General features: G+C 45.6%; 1 protein-coding gene across 2 annotated transcripts in view; it reads right to left on the minus strand.

Moving 5' to 3' along the window:
• The window catches only part of Mthfd1 (methylenetetrahydrofolate dehydrogenase, cyclohydrolase and formyltetrahydrofolate synthetase 1), a 65290-nt gene extending 48862 nt beyond the window's left edge, over window positions 1–16428 (minus strand). The window contains exons 1-2 of one of the 2 annotated variants that reach the window (XM_076921964.1): window positions 16126–16428; window positions 2313–2397 (exon numbers count right to left, since the gene is read on the minus strand). In XM_076921964.1, coding sequence (XP_076778079.1) covers window positions 2313–2397; window positions 16126–16367 — 327 coding nt within the window. In that variant the 5' untranslated portion in view covers window positions 16368–16428. The remainder of the gene's footprint in view (window positions 1–2312; window positions 2398–16125) is intronic. The other variant, XM_076921965.1, reaches the window with a different exon arrangement.
• Window positions 16429–17792: the final 1364 nt, after the last annotated feature.

The following is a 17792-nucleotide window of genomic DNA, read 5'->3' on the forward strand; positions in this document are numbered from 1 at the left end:
CATTTTCTTAATTAGTGATAGAGGGCCCAGTCCATTGCTGATGGTGCAACTCTATAGGCAGGTGGTTCTGGGGTGTATAAGAAAGATGGCAGGGGTGGGGGTTGGGGGAAGAGAGGAAGGGAGAAGGCAGAGCGAGAGAGCGAGAGAGCGAGAGAGCGAGCGAGAGAGAGAGAGAGAATGAATGTTAAAAATTAAACTCAGCCAGGTTTTCTTCATACATGTCAATCAGAACAGCACACAGCAGGAGACCAATGTGGAAACAGAGGGGTCCAGCTCTCCTGCTATGCACAACAGCACAGTTTTCAAGATGGGAAAAAGCACTTGCTACCAAGCCTGAAGACCTGAATTTGTCACACAGTGGAAGGAGAAATGACTCCTTTCCTGGCCAGTCTTTAAGTCAACTTGACACAGGCTAGAGTCACCCGAGGAGAAAACACCTCCATGAAGCCAGGCTGTAGGCAGGTCCATGGGGCTTTTTTTTTTTTTTTTTTTTTTTTTTTTTTGGTACAGGGTTTTGCCATATAGCCAGGGCTGCCCTCAAACTCACAAAAGCCAGGCTGCTGGTGGTCGTCCTGCCTTGGTATCCCAAGGGCTGGGATTGCACATATACACAGTAATGGCCATTTGTTTATTTTCTTACTGTGTGTGCCACTGTGGGAGGGCCCAGCCTTTTATTAGTGGTTCCATCCCTGGGATGGTGGTTCTGGGTTCTACAGAAAAGCAGGCTGAGTAAGCCTTGAGGAGTAGGCAGCACCCACCCACAGCTTCTGCATCAGCTCCTGCTTCCATTTTTCTTATGCCCATGTATGCTGCTTCCCTGACTTCTCCCAACAGACTGTGATTTAAGACATAAGGCACACGAGCGCTTTCCTTTCACGGTGTTTCATCACAGAAATAGTAACAGTGACTGAGACAGCTCCTCAGAGTCTCCCTTTGAATTCCACAGGAGAGCCATGGCACACATGGACACACACCAAATCAATGGATGTGCATGATTTTTTTTTTTTTAAATTTTTCAACAGGTAACGCATGTCTTTGCATCAAATTTTACTACCAAAAAGTTCTAAACTGGGCACGGTAGTGCACACCTATAATCTCAGGACTCTGAAGTTCAATGTCAGCCTGGGGTACAAAGCAGAGCCTGTCTCAAACACAGCTCTCTCTCCATAATGTTTAAGTTAACGTATCAAGAGTTTCCATTGGCATTTTGAAATAAATTATGTTTAACACTTAATCTGGGTCCTGGCTCAGCGGTTCCGAGGAACAGAGAATTGCTCACAGCACCCACGATGGGGAGCTCACAGCCTCCTGGACTTGCCTGCATTCACGTGTGCACATACCCACACAAGGGCCTTACACACAAGGGCAAACACTTGTACAGGCATTTAAAAATAATTATATTATAAATAACATATAATTAAAAATAAAAATGTTCTAGGGAAGGGCCTGGTGTGTATGGGAGGACGAAAAGAGCTCTGAGTTAGAAGCCTGGTCAATACAGGGAATTTCTGGCCAGCCAGTGTTGTCGAAAAATTTTTAATCCCTAACCGGGGTTTTTACCCCACCTTTGACCCTTTAGTTTCTGAATAAAAGACACACACCACATTTATATTTACAATAAGCCTTAAACATCACAAGAGCTGGGTAGATAGTACCCTCTATGTTGTTAAAATCTACTTTCTATCCATAACCCAGAGTTATTACTATGTTCTAAGCCAGGCCTGCACAGTGAGACCCAGTCTAAAAAAATCTTTTAACGAGAGTTAATGTACTTGAAAATAAGTAAATAAATAAACCTGAATTTTATTCACAACACAGTAACTCTTCATAGCTAAGTTCTGTTTAAACTTTAAGAGTACCAAGGGTCCTAAGAAGACCTAGTGGGCGGGGCTGATAACGCAGTTCGGTGGGTAGAGGGCTTGCCCAGCATGCAGAGAGCCCGAGTTCGGTCCCCAGCACCACACAAAACCAGGCAAGGTGGCACATGCCTATAATCCTGGAAGCTGGGAGGCAGAGGCAGAAGGCAGGAGTTTAAGGCCATCCTTGCCTACATAGTTCCTATCGATCTATCATGGGGATATATGAGACCCTACCTTAAATCTACACAAACAAGGAGAAAAGCACCCATACTGGCATACAGCAAGGTAAACCAGCACCCAGAAGCTGGGTGCCAGAAGGAAGCCCGCAATGAGAAACCGTGTTGTGTTTGAGGTTTCACCAGGTAGGAGGCAGAGGTCTGAAGTGCTACAGCCTCTTCTGCTGTGGAGAAGCTGAAGAAGAACGGTGTTAAAGGGAATAAGATGCTCTAATACCTGCAGGATCGCCAGGCCAGGGGTGAAGCCAGGTACCTGCTCCTGCATCTGAGTAACCTGGTTCTTCAGTCGCTCCCTTATTTGCCTAGAGGGAAAGAAAAGGTAGGAGGAGTTACTACTTACTTCATAGCAGGCCTAGGTGAGGCAGATCACTGGATACATCTCTTGGAAATTAAAACCACCTTCAAGGATGGACATTATCGGGTATGCAACTCATGGCATAGCCACCAATTCCCCAGGCCTCAGTTTACCTTAGATTGTTCTCTAACCTCTAATGATGACAACTGAACAGAGGCAAGTGCAGGGAGAGAGGTTTAAAACACCTCAATTGGGGGCTGAAGCCATAGTTCAACAATAAAGAAAGAATTGCCGTTGCAGAAGACCCAGCCTAGAGACCATCATGATCTTGGGGGCCATGCATGGTGACTCAGCTACTCATGGCCTGCCTGGGCTACGAGTGAGTTCAAGGTCAGCCTGGGCAACTTAGGAGAGCCTGTCTTAAAATAAAAAATAAAATTTGGGTGTATCAGAGAAACTCCTGTCATCCCAGTATTCAATGAGACCGAAGCAAATTACTGGGCGTTTGAGGCCAGCTTGAGAGACATACAAGTATCAGGCAAGCCGGTACATAGCAAAGACTGTGTCTCAATAGAAAAAAACAATCGCTGTTTTATTTCAAATTTTATGTCTAGTGTTTCTAGTGAAAAACCTTGTGTTTTTCAAAGCATTACTCAACACAGGAATAAAGTTCAAAAACAGAACAGGTCATAGTTTTGGAGTTTTTTCTTCTGCTGCTGCTGCTTTCAACAGGATTTGACCTGGACCATGGACGCAGCCCTGTTGGGAAACAAGAACGGGCTGCCAGTGTCCACATCCCTGCAGTGCCAGCCTTTGCGGCTCCCATCAAGACAATGAGCTGTGGTATGAGGACAGAGCTGAGGCCAAGCTCTGAGCTCTGCTGCCAAGTTCCCAGGTTTGCCTCTTCTTCCCACTCCCTTCCCTGTAGCCTGTCAATCAAAGCACTTGAGGGCAGAGGTCAGACACCAGGAGCACAAAGTGCCTTGTGTCCAGCACTCTACTGGGCAAACTGGGCATGGTGCAATACCAGAAGCTGGGAGGTAGGATCAAGAGGGTTGGGAGTGTGAGGTTATTGTCATCTACATGATGAATTTGAGTCTGGCCTGACTCAAAAACAAAAATGGGATAGAATGGCGGAGAGGCGTGCAGTACACCAAAGTTTTCACCTCATCCCAACCTAAGCAAAATCTATGGTGTGTAGCTACTAGAAAGACACAAGAACTGGCTCGAGGAGGAGGAAAAAAAGAAAAGGAGAAAGAGGAAGAAGAGAAGGAAGAGGAGAAAGAAGGGGAGGAGGAAGAGGAGGAGGAAAAGCAACAGTAGAACAGGTGGGCACTTCTGAGACGACCCCCTTGTCAAGTAGGGAGGCAGGAGGCATTCTGTACACCACTCCCACAGGCCAATGGCTTCCCTCAAGCCAACTGGCAAAAGGATGAACAAGTGCCAGGACCCGGAGCAGGCACCTGCCGGCCACCCGGAAACTGGGAGCGATGGCCAGCACAGAGACTATTTTATTCTAGTGTGATGGGAGATCATCACAGAGTTTCGAACACAGATCACGAGGGCAGTCGTACATTGTTAGAGTTTGTTCCAGCTGAATTGGAAACGGAGCAGGATGCTGCAAGCTGAGGCACTAAAAAGAAACCACCATTACTGCAAAGCCCAGGCCAGCCACGGTCTAGAGCAGACTACAGCGTGTCTGACAGGCTAACTAGGATTCTAGACCCTTCTGCAGGAAGCACATAGAAGATGTCATAGCTATGTGGACTCTGAGCTTTGGCGATTATGAAACGGTGATAGAAAACTATCAGCTGGGAGTATGCTAAGGTCCAGAGTAGACTTCATGCCAACGTAGTCAGGCTATTCACTGGATCTTCTGGGCATGTGAGACCTACATCTTGAAATCTAGGGAGAAATAAAAATACTCAGCAGGTGGCAAAGCTATGGGAACTGAGTGCTAGAGCTGGAAAGCACTGGTTTTACTTAGTAGGATAAGACTATAGAACAGAATGTTCCAGAGTCCCATGCTACCATTTAAAAGAACCTAAGCTCCAAGTTTCCTTGTTAGGGGAAAAAAGGTGTTAGTTGGAAATCATTTACACTGACTCTCCTAAACTTTTCCTACCAGGCATCTCTTTCTTCCGTGAGTAAGCATGTTTTTGTGTATACAGGTATTCACATGTATATGTAGGCACATGACTGTGCGTGGACGTTGGAGGACAAACTTGGGTGTCATTTTAAGTCTGCTCACTTAGACTGGTTAACTAATGAAGCACAGAAATCTGGGCCCTAAAATACACACACACACACACACACACACACACACACACACACACACACACGCATGCGCCAGGCACAATGGCAAATACCCCTAATCCCAGCAAGCATTTGGAAGCCAGAAGCAGGCAGATAATTAAGATTTTAAGGCAAGCCCTGTCTACATAATGTGGTCCAGGCTAGACACGGTTACATAGTGAGACACTATCTCAAAGACACATAGATAACATTACTGTGTGTGCACACCAGAGTATGTATGTGGTGAGAGGACAAGCTGAGGGACTCAATTTCCCCCTCCCACAGTGAGGGTCTTGAACTCCAGTCATCAGACTTTGTAGCAAACTCCCCTCCCCTCTACTGTCCCCACGACTCTCCACTGTCCCTGGACTAGATTTTTCATGTAAGGACTGCAGAGCCAAGTGAGGCCAGAAGAAACAACCAGAAATACTCTCATGGTCCTCAAATACAAATACTCATGCCAGATTCACCGGGTTCTTCATCAACCACCTATAATCCAAGGGAATACGTTTGTCAGTCTCTATGTAAAAGCAATCAGTATTGAAATGTGCACAGAAGCCGAAAGGCCAGAAAAGTGTCTCTCTGGATCTGATTGACAGGCACCAGTAGAATAATCACAGCCAAGTGATGTGATGCAAGACCTGAAAACGTGGGCACAGATGCAGTTTTAAGATGATACTGCCATCTAGTGGGTCGAAGTCAGAAGTGTGAAAAACAGATCAGACTATGTGGATGGGGTGGACTCAGGAGGCAGAAGCAAGTGGATCTCTATGAGTTCAAGGTTAGCCTGATCTAATGGAGAGGCCCTGTTTAAAAAAAAAAAAACCAAACCAAACCAAACCAAAAAAACCAGTAGGCTATAAGGCTGAAGAGATGGCTCAGTGGTTTAAGGGATGTCTGACAACCCTGCTAACCCGATGAGTTTAATCCCTGGGACCCACGCATAGGAGAGAACTGACACCAGTTGTCCTCTGACCTCCAAGGCTATGTCATGGCAACATCAAGCTCCTCCCTTCTGCCCCCCCCAAATAAGTAATAGCAGACCATGAACCTATCACACACAAAAAAAAATTTAAATGTAATAACAAACTTAATTTTTAAAGAATTTATTTATTTTATTTATGTGCATGGGTGTTTTGCCTAAATGCAGGTATGTGTGTACATGTGTGTGCCTGGTGCCTGGTGCCTGCAGAGGACAGAAGAGGATCATATCCTTGGAACTGGAGATGGGTGAGTTGTAAGCTACCATGTTCTAGGAACCTAACCTGGGTCCTCTAGAACAACCAGGGTTCTTAATCCACTCTCCCAATAAAAACATTTTTTTTTTTAAAAGTTTAAATAGCACATTATAAACCAGCAATGGTGGCTCACGTCTGTAATCCTAACACTCAGAAAATTGAGGGAGAAGAACTGTTATACTGAGAGGTCAGCCTGGGCTACTGAATGAGAGTCTAATCCCAGACTAGAAAGATGGCCCCGCGGAAGAGCTTGCTGCCAAGACTGACAACCTCAAGTCAACCCTGGTGTGGTGGCTTAAATAGATATGGCCCCGCAGATTCACATTTGGATGCTTGGCCCACAGGAAAAAGCACTATTAGGAGGCGTGGCCTTGTTAGAGGAAGTGTGTCACTGTGGGGCGGGCTTTGAGATCTCCTATGTTCAAGCTCTGCCCAGTGTGGAAATGCAGTCTCCTCCGGATTGCCTTCAGATCAAGATGTAGAACTCTTGGCTCCTCCAACACCATGTCTGCCTGCAGGTTCCTATACTTCCAACCATGACCAGGCTGGTCTCAAACTCACATAGATCCACCTGCCTCTGCCTCCCGAATGCCAGGATTAAAGGCGTGAACCTCCACTACCCGACAAGAATCTCTTTTAAGTTTAAAGTTAAAAAAAAAAAAAATTGAATATAGACACACGTGGATATACATACACATGAGACAGATAAACGCACTCAAAAATAAAATGAATCTTAATGTTAGGTGGTGGTAGCATACACCTTTAATCCCAGCACTCAGGAAGCAGAGGCAGGTGGATCTCTGTGAGTTCAAGGCCAGTCCAGTCTACAGAGTGAGTTCCAGGACAGCCAGGGCTACAGAGAAACCCTGTCTCAAGAAACCAAAAACTTAAATGTTTTCTTTTATAAGAATTGCCTTGATTATGGTGTCTCTTATTGAGTTTTGGTTGCTATGTATTGAAATGCTAAATCCTATAACCGCAGGTCTCGTTTTATGGTGCAAACCTTGTTCCTTAATTTAAAACCATTGGTTAAATAAAAATAGTACAGCCAATTACTGGAGGGTTGAGAGGGAGATGGCTTTTGAGTTACCTGGTTGGGGATAACAGAAAGAAAGAAAGAAAGGAAAGAAAGAAAGAAAGAAAGAAAGAAAGAAAGAAAGAAAGAAAGAAAGAAAAGAAAGAAAGAACAGGAAGAGAAGGCCCCATGAGAGATGAGGCATGAGTAATGACCAGGAGAAACAGCAAGTAACTGGGGTACATGACTGGGGAAGTAGGCAGGCCAGCAGTTAGAAGAGTAGATTAGGGGTTACCCTCCCGTAATTGTCAAAGACAAATAAAATAACCATAGTCTGAGATTTATTCGGTCATAAGCTAGATGGAGTAAGTTTAAATTGGTTCAACTACAGTCTCTTCACAGTAATAAAACCCTAACTAAGACATCTGGAATCCACACAGTGGAAGCAGAGTGAGAGCCTACTTCAAGACAGACAGACGGACGGATAATCCTGTCTCCCTGCCTGCCACCCTACTCAAGGAAGGAGTAGATCACCACCTACTCAGATCCAACAAGCTTCTGACATTAGGCATTCTGACCACAGGGCTGGGAATTGTAGCTCAGCGGCTGGGCTTCTGTCTGGCGCACACAGCCCCAGTTTCAATGCCAGTATTGCAAGAATACAGAACAGAAATCGCTAAACTCTATGTCATCTCTCAGAGTCAGGCATCCAGATTTTTGAGTATAATTGCAGACATGAGTGTGTTGCAATGTAATCTAATTTTTAAAAATAATTCCGCAAGTCAAACAAAACATTTGGCTTATAAGCCACTGTTGTTACAAGACAGGGTTAGAAGACAGGATAGGCTGGCTCTTGCATACAAAGAACCAAGAAGCTGTGACCAACTGTATGCCAACAGGGGAAAATTGTGCCAGTGGATCTGCCAGCATAGGGTGCACACCAGATTTAGTCTCGATAGCTATCATTCTCTAACCATAGATCTGGCTGTCAGAGCTGGCCATAGCGACACGGAATAGTTACAAGTCCCCTGTAAACCTGGGTATCACCACCAGTAAGAGACACGGAAGTCTAAACTAAAAGATATCTGCTTGAAAAAGAGAGGGCAGGAGCTGGTACATGAAAATAGCCCCACAAAGCCCAAGATTCTGTTTTGGAGAAGACTAAAGGAAAACCTAAGGTAAAAAGGCTTGGGGGCCCGGAGAGGGGGGCCAGCCATTAAGAAAATGTGTTTGGTTCCTAGCACCCACAGACTCCAGTAACTGGCTGCAGAGGATCTGACACCCTCTTCTGACTTCCAAGGATTATACAGAGAAACCCTGTCTTAAAAACAAAAACAAAACAAAACAAGAGGAAGGAAGCCAAACAGATCACACAAAATAGAATAAACCCCTGGAAGAACTGTGCTCTCATCTAAAAGCCAAGGTGTCTGACACTGGCAGACCCTCTCCTATGGATTCTGGGGGCCTTACATTGTTCACCCTGATGCCTGGGGCAAATTTCACCTTCAAAGTCAGTTCTGCCACTCAAGCAAGGAAGGACCATTCAGTTTGCCCCAGCCATCCCTGCTGACCCCGGTGGCTATTTACTAACCAGTGAGGTCAAAGGTCCAAAGAACAGGTATTTATTTTTGGCTTCAAGCCTCCTTCCCCATAACACTGACAGGCTCGCAGCCCACATCCAAGCCCACAGGTCACTTTGACAAAGAATATGACATTCCCTCTCATTACCACTGAGCCCATCCACAGAAATTCCCAGGTCTCCCGGCACTTGCTGTTACCGGACATCGGATTTATCAGGTACATGTACCTATTGGTGAGCAAACTCAATGACACAAGAGAATAAATACGCAAAGGGCACATAGCTGTCTCTATCCCTCATCCCCCACCCCGACATGTACTGAGATAGTATGTGTTATATTAGTAAGATCTTCCCTTCAAAAAAGAAAGAAAGAAAGAAAGAAAGAAAGAAAGAAAGAAAGGAAGAAAAGAAAGAAAGGGAGAAAGGGAGAAAAGGAGAAAGGGAGAAAGGGAGAAAGGGAGAAAGGGAGAAAGGGGAAAGGGAAAGGAAAAGAAGGTTGGGGTTTGTGGCAGAGGGCTGTAATTCTAGCTGAGAAGCTGAGGCAGGAGAACATCAAGTTTGGAGTTTGCCTGGCCTACAAATGAGTTCAAAGCTAGCCTGGGCAATTTAATGGGAACTATCTCAAGAAGCAGAAGAGCCGGATATAGTGGTGCACACCTTTAGTCCCAGCATTCAGGAAGCAGAGGCAGGCAGATCTCTATGAGTCTGAGGCCAGCCTGGTCTACAGGGCTAGATCCAGGACAGTCAGGGCCACACAGAGAAACTCCATCTTGAAACCACCCCCACCCAAAAAAGGGGGGAAAAAAGAGCCTAAGGAGACCATGGCTTAGGGGTGAGGATTAAGTCCTGGCTTTACCAGGGAGGGGAGGATAGGATGACTTTGGCTGAGCAAAGGGAAAAGTGTGGACAGCTAAAGCAAGCTGGTCAAGCTGAAAGATCACCTCTGGTTGGGGATTCCCACAGCTACGGCCCAAGCATGCAGGTGCCGTAATGACTGAGCAGGTGAGCCTGCCTACCAAAGTGACAAAGAGCCACCATAGGAACATACCAAAGAAAACTGCTGAGGGCCAGTGGGGTGGCTAAGTGGGTGAAAGCTCTTGCTGGGCAAGCCTAAGGACCTCAGTTTGACCCCTGGAACCCCCAGTCAGGGGAAAACAGACTCTATGGAGAGTCCTCTGGTCTTCATGTGCACCACAGCACAGTGCATCGGCATCACACACACACAATGATAAATTAAATTTAAAAAGAAAACTCTTAGGATTGGCTGATATCATTTAAAAGAAAACCTTGCTTAACAAGGTCTCAGGTTTGAATCCCAGCGCATACCAAACAAATAACAAAATTACAACCCTGTAATGGCACATGCCTGTAATCCCAGCATTCCAGAGATGGGAAGCCGCAGGGTCAGGAGTGTACAAAGATATCATATACTACACAGTTGAGCTCAAGGCCAGCCTGGCTATAATAGGATCCTGTTTCAAAAAGAAGAAAAAAGTTGTTTGTAAGCACAAAGAAACCTTGGTCTTAAACCCTGGGTCTCTGTAAGAGCAGTAACTGCTCTTAACTGCTGAGCTGTCTCAACTGAACTGCATTGATAAGAACTGGCCACTCTTCAATGGAACAATGTAAAAAGCTAGCTTGTTAAATTATGACCTTGTATGTCCCAGTTCCTATAATTCTAAGACACGTTTGTAGTGAGAGTTTTGGTTTCTTAAAAAACCCAGTTATGTTATGGGACTATGTTTTTGTTTTAATCCCAGGTATAGGATATGGGGCTGTTTCAGATTGTACACAAAGGCTAACTATGATTTGTCTCACGCTCTGGCAGGAGTGTGATTTTGCCAGCTGATGATAGTTTACTTTTGGAATTCTGGGGACTCCTGAGAGGGTATGAAAATGCCAGAACCCCCAAGAGAGGAAGCAGCTGCTGCAGTTTGTCAAGCAGATATGAGCAAAGAGACAAGAAGAAATTGGTTATCTTGAAGTAGAAGATCAACATTGCCCCAAAGAACAAGATGCCCTCTCTCAGTCCGCAGGAAGCAGCCTAACAGGGTTTACACCCTCTTTCCCTCTAACCTTTCTCTCCTATGCACTGTTCCGGGATTGGAAGAGATTGAGGTGGAGAGGGTGGTAGGTTAAAAAAACCCAAATAAAGTAGCCAAAAACTATGGTTACACATATTCCCAACAGAAATATGCACATTAGAGTATTCCACAGTAAGACATATAAAAATACCTGAAACAGCCAAGCATGGCGGCACACATCATTAATCCCAGCACTTGGGGTGCAGAGGCAGGCAGATGCCTGTGAGTTCAAGACCAGGTTGGTCTACTGTGATGGTTTATATATGCTTGGCCCAGGGAGTGGCACTATTAGGAGGTGTGGCCTTGCTGGAGTAGGTGTGTCACTGTAGGTGTGGGCTTTAAGACCCTCATCCTAGCAGCCTAGGAAGCAGTCTTCTCCTAACAGCCTTCCAATGATGCAGAGCTCTCAGCTCCTCCTGTGCCATGCCTGCCTGGACTCAGCCACACTTCCGCTTTGATAATGGACTGAACCTCTGAAACTGTAAGCCAGCCCTAACTGAACATTGTCCTTGTAAGAGCTGCCTTGGCCATGGTGTCTTGGTCATGTGAACACTGCAGTAAAACACTAAGACAGAAGTTGGTACCAGGAGTGGAGTATTGCTGATAGGCCTGCCCACCATGCTTTTGCTTGGAAGAATGTGGATTGGGGAACTTGGATTTGGAAAGTAGTGAAATGCTTTAAATGGAGCTGAAATGGACCATCCTTGTGGGAATATGAAAGACTTCGTTGCAGAGAGTGATTGAACTGTGGAAGCCTGGCTCTAGAGATCTCAAAAGAGAATTGTAATATGTGGTGGCCCAGAGACTGTTCTTGGTGAGGAATTTGGCTGCTTTTTGCCTTTATCTGAAGAGTCTGCCTGAGGCTAAGGTAAAGAGATTTCTATCAATTGCATTGACCAAGAAAATCTCAAAAAAGCCCAGCCAAGACTTTGTTCTCTGGTTAAGTCTCATGAAGAGAGTTTTGAACAAGCATAGCAAGCTAGGAAAGGAAAAATATAAAATATATGTTTTGAGTATTAAAGGGTGTATTTCACCAGGATGTGAAATGGAGCTGAATCCTATGTTCTAGGAGATAACAGATACAACAGAGTAGGACTTTGGGGCAAGATCCTATCAAGCTAAATTTAGGTTCAGGCATGGTGGACCACACCTTTAATCCCTAGAATTTAGGAGAGGTTTGTAGATCTCCGAGTTCAAGGTTAATCTACAGAGCAATTTCTAGGACAGCCAAGCTTAGGCAGAGAGGGAGTCAGAAAACAGAAGGCTGGTAATAGAATAAAGGGGGACCATGTTCCAGCCCCAGCAAGCATCAGAACTCAGCAACTTAGGCCATGTGCCTCTGGCTTTAGAGTGAAAAGTAGAAGGGACTACTGGGACAATTGATGCTGGTTAGCTGGAGCTAAAAAAAATTAGTGGTGATTAAGAGACCAGCATCACCGAGATGAAATCTTCTGGTAAGTATTTTCTGAGAGCACAAAGAAGCTGTGTTCCAGAGATAGCCAAGGTTGTAACTCGTGCTGCAGCTGTACTTGGTAATGTGTAAGAGTCACCCAGGTGGTACTGGCTTTGAAAGCATGAAGGGGTCATGAAGAGCAGCTGAGGTTGGCATTGTGAGAAGCCATGGAAGCCCATTGGTGAAGCTGCAGCCTCAGTTGCAGCTGGTGGCCCAGGACTGAAGGGGTCATGCAAAGGACTTGCAGCTTGGCACCATGGAGAGAGCCTATGAGGCTTAGTTGCCGCAGAAGACCCCAGAGTATTGGAGATGCCAGTACCATGGATGACGGCAGGCCCAAAGCTTACACCGCATGACAGCTTCCACTAAGTTCCACCTCAAACTCATTCTGTAATCCAGGCAGCTGTGAATTTATCTTCTCACAGCCTCAACTTTCTAAGTAGTTGAGATTACAGGCTCGTACTACCAGGTCTCACACTTGAGATCATCCTGTCTCAGTCCCCCTGGTCATGGAGATTATTGGGCCCAGGCCTGGTAAGCGTTTCTCTGTTAAGAACTCATTTAGGTAGCTGCCATGGTGGCACACACCTTTATTCCCAATACTTAGAAGGGAGAGGGGGGAGGAGGGAAGTTTGTGAGTTCCAGGACAGCCAGGGTAATGTAGATGCCCTGTCTCACAAAACTAAAGCTATCATTTCATTTTGCTAGAAACATTGTTTCAAAAACACACATACACACAGATTACATGGCTGGAGAGATGGCTCAGTGGACAAGAGCACTGTCTGCTCGTCCAGAGGACCCAGGTTCAATTCCCAGCACCCCTCTGACAGTTCACAACTGTTAATACCAGCTCCAGGGGATTTGACACCCTCACAGAGACATACATGCAGACAAAACACAGATACACTATAACAACAACAACAAAAATGGTAACTAAAAATGTTACAAAGTACCCTATGAATATGTACAGACTATGTATCCATTTAAATTTTTAAAAATCAAATCAAGTTTTAAAAATTAAAAACAAAATAGAATTACCAGAACTGACAATCCCTCTCCTGGATAGGAACCAAAGAAAATTAAATTATAACCTTGCAAAGAAATCTGTTCACTAGCAACAATTGTAGCATTATTCACAAGGGCTAAAATATGGGAACAATCTATCCAGATTGTGACCTTATTAATGGTTACTCTAGTAACATTACAGATTCTTTTGAAGCCAGGGCATTGGAGATGCCTCTACCACTGAATAGCCACGGCTTCAACAGACAAATGGACAAAGAGAAATTAAACATACTGTGAAATATTACTCACCCTTACAAAAGGAGATGTCACATGGACAGAACCAGAAGACACTATGCTTAAAGAAACAACCCTGACATTGCAAGAAAAATGCTACATAATCACATTTATAGGGAAATTACATCCAAGCACACAGCTAAAAATAAAACAGGGCAGGGGTAAAAACCAGATGAATCCCAAAGAATACAAAGTAGGAGATATGGAAGAATAACAAATCAGGAAATTCAGGGTAGAACAGAGGACTGTGGGTAATCAAAAGATACTGTATCCAGGAATATGTTCAGTAAGTTCATTTTAGCGCCTGCTGGGGCGGTGGTGGCACACCTTTAATCCCAGCACTTGGGAGGCAGAGGCAGGCGGATTTCTGAGTTCGAGGCCAGCCTGGTCTACAGAGTGAGTTCCAGGATAGCCAGGGCTATACAGAGAAACCCTGTCTGGAAAACCAAAAAAAAAAAAAAAGTAACCACCCATGCATGCATTTACTTCACTATAGTAGCCATATACATTTACTACCTATATGCATCCCATAATATGTAACCAACCTTAAATATACACAGTAAGGTTTTTTAAAAAAGACATTACTATTTATATGCATGTATAAGTGTATGGCATGCCTGTACATGGGTACCCAGAGGCATTTTTCCCTTGGAGCTGGAGTTATAGGCGTTGTGAATGGTCTGAACAAAGTGCTAAGAACTGAACTGAGTTAGTGCTCTGGAAGAACAAGACGTGCTCTCATAATCCCTGGGTCACCTCTTCAGCCCCCACAGTAAGGTTTAAGAAAGAAGAAAGCAAGCATGGTGATATATGTCTTTAACCCCAGCACTCAGGAGGCAGAGACAGGTAGATCTCTTTGAGGTCAGTCTGGTCTACAGGGTGAGTTCTAGGAAAACCAGGGATACACAGAGAAACCCTGCCTGGAAAAACAAGCAAACAAAGGCCTGATGTAGTGGTCCAGACCTGTGATCCCAGCCCATGGAAGGTGTAAGCACTGAATCAGCAGTTCAAAGCCAGGCTCAGCTACATCTGAGTTTGAGGCAAGCCTGGGTTACTTAAGACCCTGTCTAAAAAAAAAAAAAAAAAAAAGAAAAAAGGAAAAAAAAAACCATTCGTGTGTATTATGATTTCTAGTCCAAATATCTGGAGTTCTTCTTTGCCTTAGTGCAAGAGTCACCATTTAATTTATACTTCTCCTCTTTTTTCCCAATCTTCAACAAAGGATCACTTTCCCCTGGGGTAGGTTTCACCATCATTCTCTCAGAGCTTCTTCTGGCAAAGCCAAGAGTTTACTGGACAATTGCTGTTAGCCACAGCAGCAAATAAATAACCAGTGACACCTAATGTCGCAAAAGCAACCTTCAGTAAGTTCACAAAAACACAGCTTCCTCTCTCAGCATTCCCCAACACTCACTCCCTAAACAAGAAGCAAGGAATGTGGTCAGAGGTTGAGCACACTTGGCAAACATTCCCACTAGTTAAACATTTAAATCTGCAGGGCCAGAACAGGCGGTCAAATGGAATATGGAATAGAGTCAGAACACAAGAGCCAAACTAAGAAGTAACGTTAGTGCCAGGTCGGAGAAGTGGCTGTTAAAGGGCAGAGCATGAGGGCCTGGGTTGTAGCTAAGTAGTACAGCCCTTGCCTTGCACGGGTGACAACTTGGAAGTTATATCAAGTTTATATCAAGGCCATGCTGCAGTTTGCCTTTACCCTAAGAGACTATATTAGAAAAAAATGTATTAGCTATTGACTGAGATAGAGGCAAGGGCTGACTTAGTAATGGAAGAAGTTCAGAGACCCACATTCTTGCCAGGAACCAATACATGGCTGCCAGTGATCAGAACTGTCTGCCAGAAGGTTCTGGAGCTGGGCAAACATAACTTCAAAGAATGTTTTAAGGGCCAAATTAAACGGGACTCAGTGAAGGCTACTGGTGGAACAGTATCAGGATCAAAACAAGCACAAAATATTCTCTGCCCTGGGCATTTTTTTCTACTTTTGACACTTTGGGTTTTTAGAGGTGGTGTCTTCAGACTTGATAAGTAGTTTCATACCTGAAATGTACTGTTTTTACAGTTTTACTTTTTTGTTTAAAGCAAGGAAGTAACTTCTTATAGTGACTAAGCATGTCAACTGCTACATTAATACACTGAGTAAAGTATTTGGTGTAATGAGGAATGCGTTGAATTGGAGGAAACCCTCTAGGCCAGGTGTGGTGGCGTATGTCATCAATCCCAGAACTCGGGAGGCAGAGACAGGAGGGGATCTCTGTGAGCTCAAGATCTGCATGGTCTACAGAGTTCCAGGACAGCTAGGGCTCCGTAGAGAGACCCTGTGTCAGAAAACAAACAAAAAATTTAGACAGAGACCCTATGACACCAATCACCCGTGTCAAAACTTGCCACAATTGAATCACCACCAAATTGCAAGACAAGCGGCTATGCTGGGTTTCTGAGTTTGTACTCCCGAGGCAGCCCACGTCTAGGCAGAATGATGCCAGCAGCTATACTTTTGAGAGCAAGATCAGGTCAGGACTTGCCGCCAAAACATAAGAATGCAGCCACCCCAGGCAGTCTATTGCAATTGCACATTGGGCCGGGCATGTGTTTCTCTGGCTTCAGGAAACCAGTCTTCAGATTCTAGGGGCCGTGTCGATGTCCTCTCTTCCCACAAAACCAATCTGAGCACCTCTCCTGCAGAGCCCGGGTGCTTGGGGATCTGCACGCCCTGCTCTGGGCCCACCACCGCTATCACTGGTAAGTACTTACGCTGAGACCACTTTGCCGTTCAGGATTCCCGCTGGTGCCATGGCCTTTGCTAATCTGCCACCCACGTGAACACCAGCAAAAATCAGGTTACAGTCGCTCCGCGCGCGCTCCGGACAGCACAACGCACGTGCGCAGGGACCTCTTGGGGAAATACAGCCAGTGCGCCTGCGTCGCGCTCCCAGCAGCGAAGGTGCGCAAGCGAACCGGAAAGACGTCGTAACCCGCTGACAGTGGAAGCTCATGCCCAGGCAGCAAAAAGACTATCGCCAAAGACTGGCTGGCGGCTGTGACTGGCTGTGGAAAGAGCCTGTGCAAAGCGCGGTTTTGATGGGCCGGGAGCGTCCCGCCTCGCTTTTAGCCAATCAGAGATAGTGTGTAGGGGGCGCGGTGGGGCGGGGTCTGGGCGGAGTCTGGGCGGAACCCGGGCAGGAATGGGGCTGTCTGAGTAAGTTCCCGTGCAACTGAGTCCTGCAAAGCGGTCTGATTTGGATCGTTCTGGCTTCTCCCGGCAGGAGCTTGGAGGCCTTAGGCTAATTACGGCTACTGACCTGGAGTGGGCGAAGCGGCTTTCCACGTTGTCACTGGCCCGAGCTTTCAGTGTGTGGTCGCGGGGGTGGGGGAGGGCACCTGGGAAAACTTTGCCTTTCTGTTACCCTTCTGGCAGGAGTGAGAATATCCTAACGAGGCAATTTGTCTGCGGAGAAAGCAAGCACCCCAGGGAATTGAATTTCCATCTGGAATCTTGTGTCAGCCAGAGTAGAAATGTGTTTCCAGGAAAGAGATTTCAGAGATCACCTTACAGGACTGAAGCCTAGCCAGTGATGGACGGGACCACACCTCGACCTTCACTGTCCAACTCTGTATAAGTCTGACTCTCTACTTAAGCCTTAGCCTCAAGTTAGAACCCGGAAGATAAGACTTCTCTTTGTCCCTCTTCCCAATTTGACCATATCGAATAAATCTCCTTTTTCTATATCTTGCCATTCTTGTTTAATTGGCTTATTAAGGATAGCGACTAACCTGATGTATTGGATTCTCAGAGCCCAGGGTCTGACTCTCACTTCTAGTAACAGTAGGGAGGACCAATCCACAGGCTTGGCATAGAGACAAGTTCGCTACCACTGAACTATATAACCCAACCTTCCATAACTAAAATCGAACCTGCTATCCTCCCAGGGTTAAAGCCCAAAGGCAGGCTCAGCCCAGCAGCTAAGAGGGGCCTCAGAGCAGGAGCGTGGGACTCCATCAGTGTAGAGGGAGCCGGACTCATGACTATGATCCTCTGCTCTCAGCAGATCAGTATTGAAGCAGAGACCACTCGGCTCATCAGCTAGATGCCAGCAAGGCTGACATACCGCCCCGTTCACCCTGGTTCAGAAATGAGTTTGGCCATGTCCTTGCGAGCCTGGTGGTAAGAAAGGCATTGGAGTCGCTGATTGGCTTTGCTCTTTCTTCTGCTGGAACTGGGTTGGATTCTTACTGTTGGGTTCGAGGTAGAAGCCGAGAAAATTTATTTCAGACGTGGAAGCTTAAAAATTAAAAAGCTTTATTCTTTGAGTGCTCCGGGAGGCAGCCAGTTCAGGACTTGAAACACGTCCCAGAAAAGAGATCATACAACATTTTAAAAGAACAGGAACACAAAGTGAGGAGTGAGCTGGGGTGAGCTG

This window comes from Arvicanthis niloticus, chromosome 23 (genome assembly GCF_011762505.2).
Source record: "Arvicanthis niloticus isolate mArvNil1 chromosome 23, mArvNil1.pat.X, whole genome shotgun sequence".
Classification (NCBI taxonomy): Eukaryota; Metazoa; Chordata; class Mammalia; order Rodentia; family Muridae; genus Arvicanthis; species Arvicanthis niloticus.